At 40.0% G+C, this 20,904-nt stretch overlaps 1 protein-coding gene across 1 annotated transcript in view; it reads right to left on the bottom strand.

The window, feature by feature from the left end:
- plxna2 (plexin A2) overlaps positions 1–20,904 on the bottom strand; it is a 418,092-nt gene that overhangs the window by 165,494 nt on the left and 231,694 nt on the right. Inside the window, exon 6 of the mRNA XM_055223276.1 lies at positions 15,108–15,208. Within this exon, the coding sequence (XP_055079251.1) occupies positions 15,108–15,208 (101 nt within the window). The remainder of the gene's footprint in view (positions 1–15,107; positions 15,209–20,904) is intronic.

The raw sequence follows: 20,904 nt of genomic DNA, 5'->3' as shown, positions 1-20,904 counted from the left end.
GTATTTTAGGGCTGCGCAGTTGATTGAATTTTAACTGAAACGAGGTCCAATTGTTTCAAACCTTCAGCGATCAGCAGCTTGGGGCTTTTTAACAGCGAGGTCTACGGCCGATCTTCTGTCAGTGAAAGCGAACAGTTTGGAGCAAAAACATTACAATAGTGAAGGATTTTTGCCGTTGCAGTGAATCTGAGCTCAGAGTAGAGTCGCTGCTCCCAAGACAAATTAGCCCAGGTTGAAGAAAACACAAGGACACTATGTATACATGTGTGTTTGTGTCGGATTATACATCAAAATTGACTCTTGTGAGCTTTAAGGCATGTTATAATGCTGTTACCTCATCAAAAACACACCTGGAGTTGTGTTTTGTTTCATTCACAGATGTTTGAATAATATCTGTTCCACTTTGTGATGTCATGAAGTGGTATTTTTCAAGTTAACAGGTACTTTTTTACCTTTTGTTCAGTAGGCATTGGCAATTCCAGGGCTGAAATTATCCAAATGATTCTAGTGAAGGTGTGTGGAGTTTAAAAACACAGTGAAGCACTTCCTGTATTACCACATGATGACATCACAAAGTGGAGTGTTTTCAGTTTGAAAGACGAACTCAGGCTAAATGTGCAGGGTTTGTGTGTTAAACATGTGTGAATGAAACAAAACACAACTCTGAGGAAACAACATTATTACACAGATCAGAAAATTTGTAATATGAGATTTTTCTGGATTTATGTTGTTTTTTATCGTATTGTTTTTATTGTCTTAAAAAGCAGCACTAATTAATCTGTGGTTTTCAGACTCTTATATTGTTATTTGCCATTAAATATCCAAAAGGTAAATTCACAAATGTTGAACTTGATCATGCTGCTTATTGAGTAGACCAAAAAATCGCCATATTACAAAAAACAAAACAAAAAAAAAACAACAACTCCAAAAACCACCATTTTAACAATATACATTTTAGCTGTTAAATTTTAGCAATGAGTTTATGAGCACAATTCACAACTTTCACGAGCCAGAGCTGGGTTACTTAACTTTCCACTGCTGCAACTAGCATGCTAACGACACACCATCATTGCTTACAGGTTCAGGTATAATTAGATGCAGACAGCACACAGAGGTTAGAAATAGGAAAAGAGGAGTGTGGACATTCTGAAGCTGAGAAACTGCAACTTCAAACGCGTGATTCCCTCACTCCTGGACTATGTATAATGTAAAGAATATGATATAGCAGAGGGAGCGATTTAACTTGTACGTGAATATTTCATGATTTAAGTGGAGCCTGCTCACCAAATGCGCTTGAGAGTCGGCAGTAGGATTTGGAAAGGCTTGAGAAAATCTGCAGAGACATGTGTTACCACGAACATGTACAAAACTGAACATAGAAAGCTAGATGGCTGTGTCCTCAGTCCTTCTGTTTAAACACATACGGCTGGGTTTCGTTTTATTAAAATTATTCCTTGGTCTGGTGGGATAGAGTCTGCGGTAAACATTTATCAAGGGGCAGTTTATGATTTTTTTTTTTTACAAAAGGTGAAAATTACACAGGTTACACAATATTCCATCAAAGATTCCATTCAAATATGCAAAAACAATGTATTATTATTATTATTATTTTATTTATTTATTTATTTTTTTTTTTTTTTTGCTGTTTAAAGATTTATTTTAGTCATCAAATAATAACTCATTTAGAAATTAGATTAGTTTTTTTAATCTTTATTTACAATGTGGCTGCACGGTAAAAGTTACGGAATCTGTGTATGTCACATCTGCTGCCCATGTACAAAAAGGAAGTAAAATGATAAAGTTTACCAACATTTTAAACTATACAAAAAAACTAAGCAAATTTTTGTTGCACTGTATAAGCTTTTTACTCTCTTAAAACATGAAAAACTCATTATGAACGTTTGCAGTGATCCAAAGTTATTCCTCACTTACCTTAAGCATTCTGAGCATCCTAATTATTCACAGTGATGAGTTTACCGTGACAGTTTCGGTAAGGCTACAAGAACTGGAACGCTAACCATGCACTGCCTGATTCTCTGACAATAAAAATAAATAAGATGCAGCCAGCACGCAGCTATCTTATGTAAGCAACTCAAACGCTGCTTATACAATATGTATACTGTACTGACGCAAGATAAATTTAGCTCAGATCATAAACTGTATATATAAATGGACATAGCTAACCTGCTAGCTGCTATATTCCAGGTAGGAAGTGAGCATGGGCGCGCTTTCGACTTCACTGACTCTGGCTCCAATTGACTTTCTATTGAAAAGCTGTCACCCCGATCTTTGTAACTGCTGTTAGAGTCATTATTTTGGTCTTAAAATGTCCGTATTCAACTGCGCTACATGATCCTGGTGTTTTTATTTCGCTATTGTGACTGTAAATCAAGATATGAACATCAATAACAGACAAATCAGGTGCCTTCTTTCCCAGAGAAGATGTCTGTGTAATCCCTCAGTCATCCATACGCAAAAGACGAAGTTTATATCTGTCAACTTGACAAATCATAAGGGTGAAGACGTTTTGCTGCTCATCCAAGCCGCTACTTCAGTTTCTTACCCAGAGGTTGCTCCTGCTAGCATTAACGCCCACTCTGTGCTAAACTAGCGGTGCCAAACAGCCTTGCTCTGGATTGGCTCTTTGGTTGCTATGATACTCGCAGTCAGAGTTCCAAGTATAAGACTCAGCTCCAAGTCCACTTAGTCCACTTCTTTCTCAAATCCATGGGAAAAAATGGTGTACTTTATATCTAATTACGTTAAGTATGTTTTAGTAAAATGTGTGGGCTAATCCGTCATATGCACTGCTGGCTGCTTTCTTTAAGTGAGAAGAGAGAATCCATTTACACCACAAAGCGACAAATGTTGACAGGAATAAACCAAAGAGTTCCATTTCAACCGCGCATAATGTAAATGTAGCCAGCTCGGGTTGCTGTTTCCAGCCCGGGTTGACAGGTCGGAAAACCAGAGCTTATGTTGAGGGTCAGACCAAACACTTTGTCTCCCACGACAACAGCCAATTCCTCCCCAAGATCGAGATTGCTGTAACTTGAGCCTTCTCGAATGAAAAATAGATCCATACATAGTGCATATGAGTAGAGAGATGTATTCCGCCGTACTTTGGTGGATTTGGGAGATAAGGGGAAAGAGATTTGCAAAAAAAGACTGCAGCTCAATGCTAAATCTTTCCTTGTGTGGGCAGAAGACTACGCAAAAAGGCAGACACAAAGATGCTAAAAGAATGTAAATCAACAAATACGGGTGGGCGATGGTGACGGAAATTTACATCAGTTCTTTTTGGACAAACTTGATGTCAAAATTCAGACAATATCACGGCGTCCTGGTAGAAACGTGCTAATAAATGTAGGGATATGTCTTGGATGAGGTTCAAATATCACACAAAAGGTCAATGTGAAATTAAAGGAGGCTCTATGTTGCTGAGGCTGTTGTCTGGAATGAATCAAACTTATTTATCTTTAATTTGAGGTGCCTGTCAAATCCAGAATGATCTCTCTGTATTTTTTCTACCGATTGATATCAGTCTGGTCCCCACGTCCTCGTTTGCGTCTCAAGCCCGGTCAAACGTGATCGCGCGAGGAGCTCATTGGTCACCTATGATTTACAAATACAATCAAATTAATCTCACCTAAGAGTTTAGCGCTTTCTTCATTAATTCACTGCAGGAATCCGCGATGTTTTCCAGTCCCCTGTGATATTTTTTTTCCGATACAAACAAACCAAATGTGTCCCTGGTTTGCTATCCCACCTGTCAATCACGTCCATCTGAAACGGGGAGCTTCACCAGTGACCAGACTCATATCTTCATAAAGTATTGAAGAAGTGTGTGCTTTGGATCCCAGGTAAGATTTGAGGTGTTTTTACTGCTGAGAAATACCGTGTCACCTACTTGACGCCATGGAAGCCTGTAAAGCCAGTAATGCAGTACAGCGAACCCTCGTTTATCGCGGGGGTTACGGTCTAAAAATAACCCGCAATAGGCAAAATCCACAAAGTATCAGCTTTATTTTTTACAATTATTATGTTTTGCAGCTGTAAAAAACCCTCACCACACATTTTATACACTTTTCTCACACAAGCATTAACATTTTCTCACATTTCTCTCTTAAACACTCTCAAAGTCCAAACCTTCGTAGGCGCCTTTGTCGGTGCAGAACGTTTCATCGACTTTGTGGGTTTTGTCAGGGATAAAACTTGCAAACATACAGCACTTCAGAGTCACACTGCGATCCAACATTTATGTAAATTTGTCTGAACACATTCTGTACTGTACAGGAGACACGGCACGGAGGAGACTGATGGACAATGGTCTACAGTCTCTTAGCCAATCAGGACGCAGAACACAATGCACGTTCAGACACTGTTAAAAACATACAAAATTGCGCTGAAATAGCTTGCGAAAGGTGAACCGCGATATAGCGAGGGACCACTGTGCCAAAGCAATCGCATTTCCATGACAACAACCAAGTAGAGGACTATTCACCTAAAAAATTCTGTAGTGTCCTTTATATTTGTGCTTAGAATATTGCAGGCTTTGTTTTTCTGCAGCATTTAAATAAAATCGTTATTCAAATTCCGCGTGTCTCAAAAACGCAATCACAAAAAATGCACTTTTTTCAATAGATCTCCCTACTATGTTCATAAGTGATTTTGTTTTTTACGATGATCAGCCATAATAATATGTAGCTCGTATTTCAGTCTCCACATAACTTATCCTGGATCTAAGTGCGGAGGATCTATGGAAATATTGATAGAGCAGCGTGTTGGTGGTCGATATCTCATTAGGTACAATTGGGGAGATGGATGCGGTGTACCCAGGAAGAGGCCGAGGTGCAGGAGATGAGTGGGCCATTAGCACAGGCTGACACCCAGGACTAGCTAAAGCCGCTAATTGTTGTTGCCGATGTTAAATTAGAGTAGGTTTTACGGCTCAAAAGTGTGGTATAGGTGACCGTTTAGTGACAAACAAGAATAAATTGTCCACCTACATGTCTATCTCTGCTTGGCGCATCAGCGGATTGGGAGAAAAATGAAGGGAAAGTACAGCAATATGGTGTAGACCTTAATATTACGACAAATAATTCATTGAAAAAATAGGTCAAAATATGATTCTTGACATAAATCTTCACTGATATCTAGGGAAAAGGTCAAGAGCACAGTTGAGGTGAGCTTAGCTGGTTCATCTATGCTCCTGCCAAATCCAAGGAAGTGGGTCCTGCCATAGTTATTTAGAGAAGATCTATTTTGCTTTCGTGATAGAAAACTGCGGTGTCCGACGGGAGCTGACGTCGGCGTAAACGTCATCACAACAAAGAGATGTGTAGCTGTCGGCACTTCCAATGGGTAGCTTTACATCATGCTAGCAAGTAAGGGATTTTGCAGAGAAATGTGAATTGATTGTCTGGAAAATAAGCCATTAAAAGATTGCTCAAACATGCACGAATCACTCCAAAAACAACTTCCCGAGGGTAAATGAGAAGAGGAAACAACTATAACATGGCTACAAGCTCTAAAAAGTCGATTTTTGCATTATAGGTCTGCTTTGAAATCTGGTTAAAAATTATTTTTTCATACTGTATGTTAGCGGGTTGAACCTTTTAGATATTTCATGGTAAAGCACAAAGTGATTACAAATCGGTAAATCTGGCTCTTGCCCCCAACTGGCAGCATGACGTCATCACATCCTAGAATCTGAAAACCTCCAATATTCAAAGATAATGAGTAATAACATGAAAGCTTGCACACAAAGAAATCGTTAGCTAGCTACAACTAATCGGGTATGATAAGCGAATATAGGGGACTAGCTGTACAATCCCATACAGTGTCAGATTGTAGGATAAGCACAAAAATCATTATTCACCCATTTGGACTCGCCATTTCAAATCCTTCATTCACAAGTATGTCACAATGAAGCAACAACTTTAGATCACTTACACGTATAGCTTTGCATTACATTCATGAGTTTCCATTGACTTGCATTAACTCCACAGTGAATGCCTGCTGACCTTGGCGCGTCATCACTCGCTCAATCCGTGCACTTGGACGGGAATCAAACCAGCAACTAATCCTCAGCAAATCACAGCCGAATCCATTGTCATGTGCTGGAATGCGGAGCGTGGATGGAGAGAATGAAACCACGGGGGTATATTTTGAGAAGGGGGAAAGCCTCTCGTGAGCCTGATTAAAGCGCTAATCTGACCGCGCTAACAGAGCGGCTAGCATTATTCCAGATCTGTGTTTTTGGACGATGGTCAGACTGAGGCTCATTCATAGAACCGTGAGTGAAGAGCGCTTGAGATGATGAGCTGCCCGTGAGCCGTAATCGAAATGCGCCGCGGATTTACTTGCAAGAAACGCGCATTGCTAGCATAATACGCGCGCTGCTAGCTAATGTTATCGTCGCGACTTTGTTTCTTAGTCTTCGTGCTTTCAGAGGAGGCCAAGCAGCTGCTGGTAATTAAAGGACTTTGCAATCTCATGCCGCAGTCGAGCAGACGGAGGAGGAGGAGAGATGATAGTGATGCTACTTGTGGGCTCCTAGCTACACCCAATAGTTTGTTATTTTAACCATGTATATAATTAACCTCGCTGGTAAGGTCAAGGACATAGTTGCGGAAGTATTGTAGTAGTAGTAGACCTTAAAAGTAGTAGCAGTGGTGGTACTAGTAGTAGTAGTAGTAGTAGTGTCTTTGAATTGGAGGAACACAGTTTTTGTACCTTTGTCCATTGTATTCCATTGGAGACAGACGTTGTTGTCATTATTTCTGTAGCTCCGGCAATAATACTTGGATATTTTAGCCAAGGTGCGAACTGTGTATTCATTGCACCTGAATAAAAGACCGTACTGACCAAACTCACCTCAGCTTCCAATAGTTGAGGTGAGAATCCAATTTCCAGTAGGTGAGATTATCGTGCAAATGTACCAATCAGAGAAATACATGGTACTCACACTAAAACAAACAGGGCAGCTATGAGTATAGGATTTGTTGGGAAAATGGACGTTTAAGTATCACATACCAATACACTACCACCAACAATATCATTAAGACTAATGGTAAATGGTTTTATATACAGTGGTCCCTCGTTTATTGTGGGGTTACGTTCTAAAAAATAACGCAAAATAGGCGAAATCTGCGAAGTATCAGCTTTATTTTTTACGATTATGATATATGTTTTGCAGCTGTAAAACCCCTCACCACACCCTTTATACACTTTTCTCTCACAGGCATTAACAATTTCTCACATTTCTCTCTTAGTATATTGCATAGGCTAACCTAGTAAAGTTCAAACCTTCGTAGGCGCCTTTGTCGGTGCAGAACGTTTCATCGACATTGTGGGTTTTGTTGAGGAAAAAATTTGCAAACATACAGCACTTCAGAGTCACACTGCGATCCAACATTTATGTCAGTTTGTCTGAACACATTCTGTACTGTACAGGAGACACGGCACGGAGGAGACTGATGGACAATGGTCTACAGTCCCTCAGCCAATCAGGACGCAGAACACAATGCACGTTCAGACGTTGTAAAAAAGCATGTAAAGTTGCACTAAAAAACATCCGTGAAACAGCGAGACTGCGAATGGTGAACATAGAGAGGGACAACTGTAACGCTTTTCCAAGACTTAACCCACAGGTGGCTTAAGTGTCTTGCCCAATGGATTGGACCGCTCTAGCAATAATAAACTACCAACCTTAGGATCAGAGGACAAATGCTAAGCTACTGTAAACTGCTGTATTTGCCTCATACCCGTGTTAGGTGTGTGAGACAAAGTTTAGTGGGTACGCAAAAAGGTTGTAAACCACTTATATAATTGACTGAGAAACAGTACAGACTTCAACAGGTGAAGTGTGATACGCTGTTAATCAGGGGTGAGAGAAAAGGCAGAAATTAGACAGATTTCTTGCGCTAGCTGATGAAAAGAAATGCCAAAAAACAAAATCAGGATGGGTCAATACCAGAAAAACACAAAGATAATATTGTAATCATATCGCTGGTGTTGTAGTATCAGCATTGTTGTCGTTTACACAAATAACTGCTATTTCCCGTTCAATAATCCTTCTTAGTTTGCAACCGTTACTGCTAGTTTTCATTCTTCCAGTGGATTCTAAGCAGCTGCTGATAATTAAAGGACTTCCCGATCTCACTCCACACCGAATCAGACAAAGAAGAAAGAACAGGGATGACAGACGTGCCAGTCTGAATCCACTCTATCCGGCCCCATTCAAGCCCCCATCAACGCCAATGATGCTAATGTCCTCCTGTGTACCTAATTACCTGCCTCACAATTCCTCAATGGGCGAGCGAGCATAAAGAATAAATGGACGGGAGAGGAAGGAGGGATGGGAATTGTTGTTGACAGGTTTAGAAAGAGAGAGGAGGGGGCTGATCAAAGGAGGGTGATTGTTTACGTGTGGCATAGGAGGAGAGAGAGAGAGAAGAGGCAAAGAGAGATGGAGGGAAGGGGTCAGACAAAGAGGGAAGACAGGGTAAGTAGATGAACAGAGGTAGAAGAGCAAGAGAGTGAGGACAAAGAGGAAGAGAGAGAAAGGGGATGTGTACGTTTATACAGAGATCACATTTAGAGAGGGACTAACCCGGGACTAACCTGGGACTAGACCAGGGATAAACCAGGACTAGAATGAGACCAAGACTACACCAGGAGTGTGAAGGGGTCAAACCAAAACAAGTGTGAATGGAGGGAGAAGAGAGACAGAGAAAGAAAAAGACAGAAAGAGACAGAGAGAAACAGAGAGAGAGAGAGAGAGAGACGGAGGACCAAACCAAGTCAAACTTGTGAATACAATTCTGAATGAAAGAGGACAGACAGAGAAAGAGAGAGAAAAGAGAGGAGGGAGAAGAAGTAAAAGGGGAGAGAGAAAGTGAGAGGGAGAAAAAGAGGGAGAGAGAAAGAGAGACACAGATAGAGACAGAGAAAGAGAGAGACACAAGAGAAAGTGTTAGAGAGAGAGCAAGAGAGAAAGAGAGAAAAAGGGGGGTGAATGCAATTCTGAATGAAAGAGTATAGACAGAGAATGAGAGAGAAAAGAGAGGAGGGAGAAGAGGTAAAAAGAGAGAGAGAAAGAGAGGGGAGAGAGAGTGAGAGAAAAGGAAAGAATATAAAGAAAGGGAGAGAGAAAGAGAGAGACAGATAGAGAAAGAGAGAGATGGCACAAGAGAAAGTGTTAGAGAGAGAGCAAGAGAGAGAAAGAGAGAAAAAGGGGGGTGAATGCAATTCTGAATGAAAGAGCATAGACAGAAAGAGAGAGAAAAGAGAGGAGGGAGAAGAGGTAAAAAGAGAGAGAGAAAGAGAGGGTGAAAGAAAGGGAAAGAATATAAAGAAAGGGACAGAAAGAGAGAGACAGATAGAGATAGAGAAAGAGAGAGATGGCACAAGAGAAAGTGAGAGAGAGAGCAAGAAAGTGAGAAAGTGTGAGAGAGAGCAAGAAAGACAGCGAAAGAGAGAGACAGAGAGAGAACCAAACCAAGCTAAAACCAGGACCATATTGGGACAAAACTGTGAATGGAATTGTGAATGAAAGAGGATAGATAGAGAAAGAGAGTGAAAAGAGAGGAGGAAGAAGACCAGCATAAAGAGAGACAGAGCAAGAGAGAGAGGAGGAAAGAGAGAGTAAGGGTAAGTGAAATAACAGAGAGAGAGAAGAGAGGGAGAAGAGGCAAAAAGAGAGAGTAAGAAAGAGAGAGGGGGAAAGAGTGGGAGAAAGGGAATGAATATAGAGAGAGGGAGAGACAGATAGAGAGAGAGAGGGAGGACTAAACCAAGTCTAACATAAGAATTGTGAATGAAAGAAGATAGATAGAGAGTGAAAAGAGAAGAGGAAGACAAGTACAAAGAGAGACAGAGTAAGAGAGGGGAGAAAGAGAGAGAAGAGAGAGAGAGGTCTAAACTAGGCACACATCAGGACCAAGCATTATTAAACATGGGCTCAAACCAGGACCAAACCAGCAGAGAGAGGATAGAAAGAGAAAGATGACATAAAAAAGACAGACAGATGTAATGTGATAAAATCCACTCTGGCTCTGTGTGAATGATGAAAATTTGAGAAATGAGGGACGCCCAAAAGAAGAGATGGAACCCGCAGCTGTGCACATGCAAAGAGCTGGAGGAAACACATGTGAGGGAAGGATGAGGCTCTACACTCACAAAACACATGGAGTTTTAGAGCAGTACATAGATGGGTTTCAGTTGGATACAAAAAAACAGGGCTGTTTCTATGACGATTAACAATTCAAAATGAAATCTTATATCTTCTGAATGGGAAAAAGTCATGAAAATGTTGCACGAATAGCTAACAACTGATTTTAAAACCAGGATAACTAAGTGAGTATTGAATGGACAGACAGAAGAGGAGATGGAAAAGAGGGTGAGGAGGTAGACTGTTTTGCTGCAGCGGAGACAAGCGCTTGATTTTCTTACAGTAAAAGTACAGATACAGGGGCAGAATATGTATTACTTGAACTCAAAACCTTTAGTTATGATATCAACATGAGTATGAAAAAAAACCAAACCTAAAAACATTTTTTTGTAGCATTTCAGTCCAGTTCGAAGTATTTGTGAAGTGAAACGTACTGACACCTGCTATCAAACAAAGTGAAGTAAAAGTAACAAGTATCCACTGTAAAATTCACTCAAGTAAAGCACAAATATATGCAAAAACTACAAATAATCGAGACTTTTGCTTCCGTACTTGCTAGTCTCCACCACAGAACTCTGTACAGCTCTGTCTAAGTAAGTTCCTTTAAGTTTTGACAGGGTTCCAGGCCGGTACTGCGGGTCAGGTCGGAGAATGGGTCAGACCAGAGACAGGTGGTACAGGTCCTGGAGTTTGCACAACAGATGGAGCGTCTGACGTGAATGTGAGAGTTGACCTTTCACCCCGAGGCACAGTGCAGAGGTTGTGAACTGTTGGCGCACGTATTAAAAAATGATAGCGTTATGTACCAAGCATGTGGTTTTCAAATTAAACAGCAGCTAATGTCTTATTAACTGTGTCCCATTTACCAAATTTGCAGTGGTGATCCAAATATGTGTAATCATGATGTCTCTATTCACATGTACTAAATGGAATACTGTTATAAATGTGTTTTAGCTTTAGTTCACTTTAGTCATTGTGTCCTTGGGCAAGACACTTAATCCACCTCGCCCCAGTGTCTTTGTACACTGTTGTATGAATGTGTGTGTGAACGGGTGAGTGGTTCCTCGATGTAAAGTACTTTGAGTGCCTTGAAGGTGGAAAAGCGCTATATAAACATGTGACCATTTACCATTTAGTACGAGTTATGGTTCTCATCACCAATACACAGAAAATCTACACTAAAACTAGTATAACAAATAAAGTATTGTCACTGAAAAAATCCCAAAACAGAACATAATTGGACATTTACTGAATAACTTTGTACCTCCCATTTTCAGATTCACAACAACAAAACTGGGACTAATTTAAGACTAAAATCACTTAAAAATAGAGTAGGCCAGGACTTAACCAGGAATAAAAAAGGGCCAAACAACACTGTGGACTCAAAATTATTATTGATTATTGAGTAGGGCTGAACGTTAGTATCTTGACAACATTAGTAGGAATAGTGGTCATATTGCAGCAATAGAGAGAGTAGATGTTGTACCCCTGAAAATGGGGAATGCTGAAAACCTGAAAATAGAAGAATCAACCACGAGACTGATTTATAGTTGTTTTCCTCATGCAGGAGTTTAATGCAATGAGAAGAAACAGTGCAAAATCCCCCAAGTAATGGGTAAAGGCATTACCAATCACTAAAACAAATGATCCCAGGCTTAGTAGTAGATTACCGATGATATGATTATCTTCCCTTGAATGAAATAACAGGAATATTACAGAGAAATACAATAAAGATTAAATACAATATAATACACATTTTAGCAAACCTTTCAGGCTTATGGAAATGATTAGTTATTGCAAACCTTTTAATGTTTTTAACTATTTTCTCTCTCTCATGAAATCACATTATGACTTAAATCACTGTATATAAGAACAGAGCATAGTATTAGGGGCATACAGTACCAGTCTAACCTATCACATAGACATACTGGCAACAGTCTAGTAGTACTTACAGTAATAGTGGTAGTGTGGTAATTAGTAGGTATAGCTTACAAGTACCATGGTTGCAATCACTCTAGCACAGGGGTGTCAAACACATTTTTACCGAGGGCCACATCAGGAAAATGGTCGTTCTGAAAGGGTCTGATGTAATGTAAAATAAATGTAACTACTTTTTAACTTTAACTTGTTTGTAAACATTCTGTATTTATTACTTATTCAATTTACAAATATTGCATATGTATTTCCATAAAGGTGAAAAAAATATGGCTGTAAAACTTGCTATCTATCTTGTGGGCCACATTAAATGACATGACGGGCCACATTTAGCCTATGGGCCTTGAGTTTGACACATGTGGTTTAGGAGGTTATGTTATAATATTAATGGTACATGAATTTGACTACCAATCAGCCATGTATTATCACTGGAGTGTCCTGCACAGAGTCACAAAACCAGAATGATTTAGGTTAAGGTTTGAACCAGTAACCCTATTGTTTGGACCCCAGACTTAACTCACAATACCACTACTCCCCGCTGCTTTGAACTGCCAACAACGTAATGCATTTCCATACTTAAATTCACAATATAACCCAAAAAATCACTTTCCATCACAGCAGCCCCTGTCAGACACGCTGTGCACTTGAACTGCACCACCTGCCTTCTTCACCGTGCCTCTGCCTCCTACACAAAAGCATATGATTAAGACCCAACATGGCCGCCGCCTCTGTAAACGATCCCTGTGTGAAGACATGCTGGCTGTCGAGACCCCTCCCCTCCATCCTCCACCGCTGCCCGCTCCCCCCCCCCCTCCCGACTGAAACCCACTCACCCACCCACACCCCTCACGTTGAATTACCTTGTCGCTAGGCAATTATTTGTCCTGTCCCAGCTTTTTGGAGCGATGTAAATTACTTTAAGTGCACTTTGCCGGGGCCGCCATCACAGTAATGATGATTGCGAGTGCGCTCTGACACACACAAATATTCCAGCTATACCTATAGAAAGGGGCTGCGTTTAAAGGGGTCTCTAAAGTGCGAAGATCGGGACACAAACGTAAGAAAAACACCATGAGGGAATGTGATTGATTGAAACAAAAAAAAAGGCTGTTTCAATTACTTTAGATAGCAGATGTTCAAACCCTGTGCCCCCAGTTCAATTTGCACATCTTAAAATGAATCTTTATTTGCAGAACAGAGTGAAAAACGGCAATTTATGAGTCTGAAATCAAAACTATTCTGTATCGTTTGGTGGGTTTCAACTTCCTGTGACGTTTTTTGAGCTTTTCAGCGTTCAAAAGATATAATATCGTCATTTGTCTCCACCCCTCCCTCTCTCAGCTCACTGCAAAAATCCTTATTCACGCATTCATCACCTCCGGACTCGACTAATGCTATACCCTTCTGTACGGTCTGCCCTCCACCCACGTCCTCACCCACACCTTCTCCACATCAGACCACATCACCCCTGTCCTCAAACAACTCCACCATCTCCCCCGTACAACACAGCATCCAATACAAGGTCCTCCTCCTCACCCACGAGTTCCTCCATAACCTGGCCCCTCCCTCTCGCACTGACCTACATCAGCGCCGTCCGACAAGGCGCCTCAGATCACCCAACGTCAGCCTTCAACCCATGATTCCCATCGTCGTCTTCTACTATTTACTTATAATTTACAAATCATCTCAGAGTGTCCAAAAAGTGCTATAGAAGTCGGTAACACTATAATAACTACACCCTATTTAGCCTTAATAAAGCATGAACAAGGACTTAATTAATAATGAATAAACGCTTACAACTAATAGCTGCCTGATTATCATTATCATTGCACTGCAGGAGTAGTAAATCGTAACTTACTAATCATTAATAAGTGTTTGAGTTGATACTTAAATATGCACTTACAAATACACACACAAATGGTTAGTTAAAGAGGAACTAAGTATGAAATAAGTATGAGTAACAATACACAACACAAGCCAATTAATTGCTAATTAAGTGTTAATTAAGTTTGTAATTAAGTAGCTATTAAGCCTGAATCACTATTAATTAAGTGTTTGTTCATTATTAATTAAGTCTTTGTTCATGCTTTATTAAGGCTAAATACTGATAAAAACTAAAAATCATATTGTTTTACTTAAGTTATTATCCATGAGCTTACATTTCCAGTGTCTGTCCCTCCACGTCCCACCAACAACATGTCTCTCGATTTTTGCCATTTGTCATGGTCCCCTACTTTTATATGACGTGCAGTTACAGATATGTAGTGGTATCCAGGCTCCAGCAGGTGTCACTCTCAGCTCCAAGGCTCTGTTTTGACTAGAGTCTTAAGTGGAGACAGATGATCCCTGAGGGTATTGGGAGAAAACATTGGCTGGTATGTTCCCAACGGTTCAACTAAACACATTAACCTCTATGAATATTCACATATATCTTAAGGTGCACTGGGTCAGGGGGAGAGATAATAGTAGTAGTAGTAGTAGTAGTTCTAGTTGAAGTTCTAGTCCCACTTTAGTCCAGTTTTAGTCCTGATTTAGTCCCATGCTAGTCCCGCTTTAATCCCATTTTAGTCCCATTGTAGTCCCGCTTTAGTCCTGTTTTAGTCCTGCTTTAGTCCAGTTTTAGTCCTGTTTTTGTCCTGCTTTAGTCCCGTTTTAGTCCCATTGTAGTCCCGCTTTAGTCCCGTTTTAGTCACACTTTAGTCTTGTTTTAGTCCTGCTTTAGTCTTGTTTAAGTCTTGTTTTAGTCCCATTGTAGTCCTGCTTTAGTCCTGCTTTAGTTCTGCTTTAGTCCTGTTTTAGTCCTGCTTTAGTCCTGCTTTAGTTCTGCTTTAGTCCTGTTTTAGTCCTGCTTTAGTCCAGCTTTAGTCCAGCTTTAGTCCAGCTTTAGTCCTGCTTTAGTCCTGTTTTAGTCCTGTTTTAGTCCTGTTGAAGTCCTGCTTCAGTCTCGTTATAATGTCCACACTGCAGAGATGTAGGCATAGTTTGGGGTACTCACATGTTGTGCAGGACACACCAGCCGCAGTGAGGGTCCCCCGAGCTCAGGCATTCTCCGCACGTGCTGTACTGTTCACACGACTCCACTGGCACCTGGGTCACCTAGGCAACAAGAAAAAACAAACTGACTTAGCAGGTAAACACAATCAGCGGTCAACAAGGATAAACAATATGGTCACATGATACTTTAGGCTACACGCGCTGTTTCAGAGAATGAAAACTCAAATAAAGATCCAACATTACAGAGTTGACAACCATCACAAAAAAGCTATTTATTTAACATGCAAGATAGACTCATTAGCAAACAACATAGACAGTCCCTAAGTAAATGTGTTAAGCCGAAGATCCTCTCAGTAAATAGTAACCAAGTGTCTACAAGTGTTCATTGTTTATGCATGAGTAGAGAGCAATAGCTAGTTATTAGCAAGTACAAGCTAATTACTGTCTGAAGCAGTGATCCTCAAACTGTTCACATCCGGCAAATGTTTGACTATTTACAGGACAGGACCACCCCAGGTCTAAACAAGGACTATCCTAGGTCTTTGGTGCTAATTATGCCTTGGCTAAAGTAGTTCTAAGCAAGGACTAACCTGTTTTAGTCCTGTTTTGGTCTAGTTTTAGTCCTGTTTTAGTCCTTGTTAAGTGCTATTTTAGTCCTGTCTTAGACCAGTTTTGGTCCTAAACTAGGTCTTTGACACAATTACGCCTTGACTAGAGTAGTTCTAAGCGAGGACTAACCCCAAAAGAGAACATACATGTGGATATGATTGAAGCTAAGGCTGCATTGTCCTCGTTTGGTCCTGGTTTGACTCCAACTTCTCGCAGATGTAGACTTGGTTTGGTCCTGTTGTAGTCCTGGTTTAGTTCTGGTCCAAATTTAGTCCTAGTTTAGTCCCAAAGAGATTTAAGTACCGTATTTTCTGGACTGTTTTTTTTCCTTTTCATAGTTTGGCCGGGGGGGCGACTTATATGTGGAATATAAGTCACGATGACAACCTGACAACCATGTTTTTTCTTCATTATTATGCATTTTTTGATGTATACTTATAGTCCAGAAAATACCGTAATATATAAGGACTACTTAGCACCTTGGGTACCACCAGAAAGTACCACGTTCCATAGAGAAACACTGGTCTTGTGTCTTTATGAGCGAAATTTACTCAAACTAGATTGCAACGTTGAGTTAAAAGTTGCCATAGAATAACAGAACCATGGTATACAATGATGGTTTTGTTTACATTGCCCCTAATCCATCGTAAATCCTAAAAGCCATCCCAAACGTACAATGGCCTCGCTGGTTCATGGTATTTGGCCCAGTATACAGTGTATGTATCCTGATATGTCTCATTATTGTGTCAACTGGCCCGCATCTGTTGCAGTGTTAGCAGCTGGCAGCAGTTGGCCCCAGGTTCACGGGTCTGTGCCATCAATGGGGTTTTTGTGAAGAAAGGCAAATGTCCAGTTCTTCTGCCCAGCTCAAATACACCTCCACATCAGGCTACAGTGACAACCACATGTAAGCACACAACACGGACACAAGACTGAACAGGGAATGAACTCTCCTGGTAAAACTGTCTTGCAGTCAGCAATTAGGGCCCATGTTTCACTGTATTCTCATCTGTTAAAATGTTGTTTCATCATCAAAAACATACCTGGAGTTGTGTTTTTTTCATTAACATCCTATATATTTAGGCTGAGTTCTTCTCTCAAACAAAAAACACCCTATTCCACCTTGTGATGTCATCAAGTGGTAATACAGGAAGTGCTCCACTGTGTTTTTAAACTCCACACACATTCACTAGAATCATTTGGTTAATTTCAGTCCTGGAACTGCCTATTTTTACTGAACTAAAGGTAAAATGTCGCTGTTAACTTGAAAACTACCACTTGTGATGACATCACAAGGTGGAACAGAGCATTTTGAGCTTTGGAGATGTCAACAGACTAATAATTCGGTGTTACTCAAACATGTGTGACACAACTCCAGGTATGTTTTTGATGAAGTAACAGAATTATAACAAGCCTTAAAGCTCACAAGAGTCAATTTTGTGTAATATAGGAGCTTTAAATTACAGTTTATAGGGAAATGTGCCCTCTGCATTTGACCCAAACGTTGTCTGCTGGGTCAATCTGTCAGGAGCAGACTACACGTCTCCAGTTCTTGAGCTATGGTAATAAAGCCCCATAGGATATTTAGGGTTTGTACTTCAGTGGGTATTATATTACCTCAATGTACTATTTGCTATTTGTCAATCCTCACCATTTAAATGTGTTTTTTTAGCTCGACTGTGCTTAGTCTTGCTGCAAAATAAAAAAAAAATAATAATTTATACCAAATATTAAAAACAAAACAAAAGAAAAAGCAAATATTAGGTCGCTTTTCCAATTAAAAAGATCGACCGACTCAGCTATTGACTAGACTGAAGTGATTATTCCGGTGTTGTTTTTAAAAAGTGCAAATGGATTTCTAATGGCGTTTGAATACTGATGGTGAGCGTGTCCTTGGTGCAGAATTTGAATGAGCCAAAGTAAAAACTTGCACAGCTTTTAAGTAAAACAAACATCCTCGTTCAGTGTAAATGTGCAGTGCAAAACTTGTTCAGAATTTACACAGACGCCACAGAAACCTTCACTTTATATATTTACAATACACTGCAGAATACACAGGATCAGGTTTTTAGCAACATAGTACTAGTAGTTGTAGTAGCAGGTCAGATCTACGGAGAGGTGACCCTTTCATAATGAGAGTGGATGTATTTTGTTTACACGTGCAATTGAATAAATGCATGATATGTATGTTTAAAGCTACACGGTGGAGAACTCAGCCTAAATATGCAGGATTTGTGTGTCAAACATGTTTAAGCAGAAAATAGCATAATATAGGCTCTTTAAGTTGTACACACGCAGCAGTACTAGTAGCTGTAAAGTAAAAGTTGCAATCAAAGAGTAGGTATAGTCACTGTAGTAATATTATAAGTAAAAGTATCATGGATTTGATATTGCTATTCCTGGAGATGGAGTAGGCTAATGTCTCGCCCAAGGACGCCACAGCAGACTGAACTGGTAGAGGGATTCACTACCTTTCCACGTATTTCAGCTACTGCCACGGTCTAAAACACCTCATTTCCAGTCACTGTTCAATTGTCGTCAGAATTTGCCTCAAAAATCCTTCACTGACTCCATCATTACATCATTATAGTCCTCGTCTTCACAGCGTACACCAGTAAAGCCATGCAAATTACTTCAGAACCAGTACATGACCTCAGGTGGCAATGGGAATCATGTCTAATGTGCTATTTGCATGTTCGGCTGTTTTATTTTTTATGTTTTCCTCTGTAAACCTCAGGCTGCGCGAATCTGAACTGTGCCAAATGGACTATTACCAGCAACACCAGCCTCTATCATTATGAGTAAACATATATTACAGAGCAGCTCTTGAATCAAAATAAGTGCCGTCTGCTGTCTAATTGGAAAGCGTTTTATAGGTCAAGTATCAGGAAGTCCGTGTTAGCATGCTAGTTGCTGTTAGCTTTGCCGTCATAGCACTGGTCGTGTGAAAAGAGCTCATAAACTCATCGCCTTGAAGAAGTATGATGCTCATAAAGTCAAATACGTGCCATCTAATTGGAAAGCACTTTATATTCCAACGATCAGAAGTGTGGGTTAGCATGCTAGTTGCTGTAAGCTTTACGATCACAGCACTGGTCGTGTGAAAAGAGCTCATAAACTCAATGCCTTGAGTAAGTATGATGCTCATAAAGTCAAATACGTGCCATTTAATTAGAAAGTGTTTTATAGTCCAAGTATGAGGAAGTGTGTGTTAGCATTCTAGTTGCTGTTAGCTTTACCGTCACAGCTCTGGTCGTGTGAAAAGAGCTCATAAACTCATTGCCTTGAGTAACTATGACGCTCAGAAAGTCAAACAAGTGCCATCTAATTAGAAAACATTTTATAGTCCAAGTATCAGGAAGTGTGTGTTAACATGCTAGTTACTGTTACATTGTTATACATGCTAGTTATACAGGACTGCTTGTGTAAAAAGTGCCTTGAATTGCAGTATGACGGTCAGAAAGTCAGAACGCATAAGTGAGGAATAACTTTGGACCGCTGCGAATCGTTTAAAATGAAAAGTTCTGTTTTTCATGTTTTTAAGACGGTAAAACTCCGGTACGGCGCCCCCTTGGACCTCAAACTGTGCGAATTTGAACTGCGCCAAATGGACTATTACCATCAACACCAGGCTATTATAATGATTAAACATACAAGCAGAAAATGGCATAATACCGCGCACCACGTGAACCAAAACAGAAAGGAGCAATTTGAGTCTTGTCCGTCTTTCTGTTTTCCTGATAATTTCCTGGTAATGACAGCTGCCTCTGACATCGTGCCCAATTCAGGAACCAAAATCCTGATCAATGCGTAATAAAAGCCGGCGCCAAGAGGGGGAGTGAATGAAAGGTGCAAACGACGCCTTCTAAGTGATTTTTGAAAGCTGTGAATCAGATCCTGTTGGCAGGTGACATGGGACGGAGACAGGAGTGGGACAGTGGTGCACAATCTGTCCTGCTGTTAGTTGGGTATTATTCTAGCAGTACTAATAGTTGGATATATTCAGGATTGAATCTGAAATAGTTCCGGATGTAGTCCTGGTTTAGTCCTGGTTCAGTTCAGGTAGAGCAGCAGGTCTAGTTTGGACTAGTCAGTACTGGTTTTTATCTTGTTTATTTCAGTTTAAGAGTGGCAGTAGTAGTAGAAGAAGTAGTAGTAGCAGTAGAAGTAGCAGTAATAGCAGCAGTAGTATTACTGGTAGTAGCAGTAGTAGTAGTATTACCATTAGTAGGAGTAGTGACAGTAGTAGTAGCAGTAACAATAGCAGTAACAGCTGTAGTAACAGTCGTAGAAGTAGTAGTAGTAGTAGTATCAGCAGCAGTAGTAGCAGCAGTAGTAGTACTAGTAGTATCAGCAATAGTAGCAGTAATAGTAGTAGTAGTAGCAACAGTAGTAGCAGCAGTAGCAGTAGTATCAACAGTAGTACCAGTAATAGTAGTAGTAGTAGTAGCAGCAGTAGTAATAGTAGTAGCAGCAGTAGTAGCAGTAGTAGCAGTAGCAGTAACTGGTAGAGTACACTGTTGTTTATATTTTCCTAATTTGGTGATAATTAATTAAATATTATAGTTCATATTGTAGTAGTAGTAGTAGTAGTAGTAGTAGTAGTAATATTGGTAGTGATCAGTACTCAGATTTGGGTTTTTAAACTCAAAATAAAACGTTGCATCTTTGTAGATCTGTCTGTCTTAATGACACTGTAAACCATAAGCAGCATTAACTGTCAGTCAAACCATAAGCACCATCAATAATCCCTCATTAGTGTCACACAATGAGCCGACACACACACACACACACACCTACACACACACACACACTCTGCCGACACACACTCTGGTAACACTTGCACAGTATTGCACTACACAAAGTTTGGAAACTGCCTCCCACTAATCTCTAACTCTTTAAGTGAATATTTCATCAACATTAATTACACTTATGTTCGTTATTATGTCTGCTTTTTCTAGTTTACTAATTATACTTTATATTTGTATTTCCTGTACAGTGGATTTGAGTTAATGCTTTAACAGTTACCTATAGCAACAAGGGCCAAAACACTAAATGCAAATTGAACAATAGTTATGATGTGACGAATAAAAAAACATTTATTAAAACATTTATTAAAACACATTTATTTTGTTAAATGAAGGTTTAAACTGAAAAAAATGTGTTACTTGTGAGTAGAATTTCAGGTT

Source organism: Periophthalmus magnuspinnatus, chromosome 7, assembly GCF_009829125.3.
Source record: "Periophthalmus magnuspinnatus isolate fPerMag1 chromosome 7, fPerMag1.2.pri, whole genome shotgun sequence".
NCBI lineage: Eukaryota > Metazoa > Chordata > Actinopteri > Gobiiformes > Gobiidae > Periophthalmus > Periophthalmus magnuspinnatus.
The sequence above is the reverse complement of the archived record's forward strand: the minus strand, read 5'-3'. Positions and strand labels throughout refer to the sequence as shown.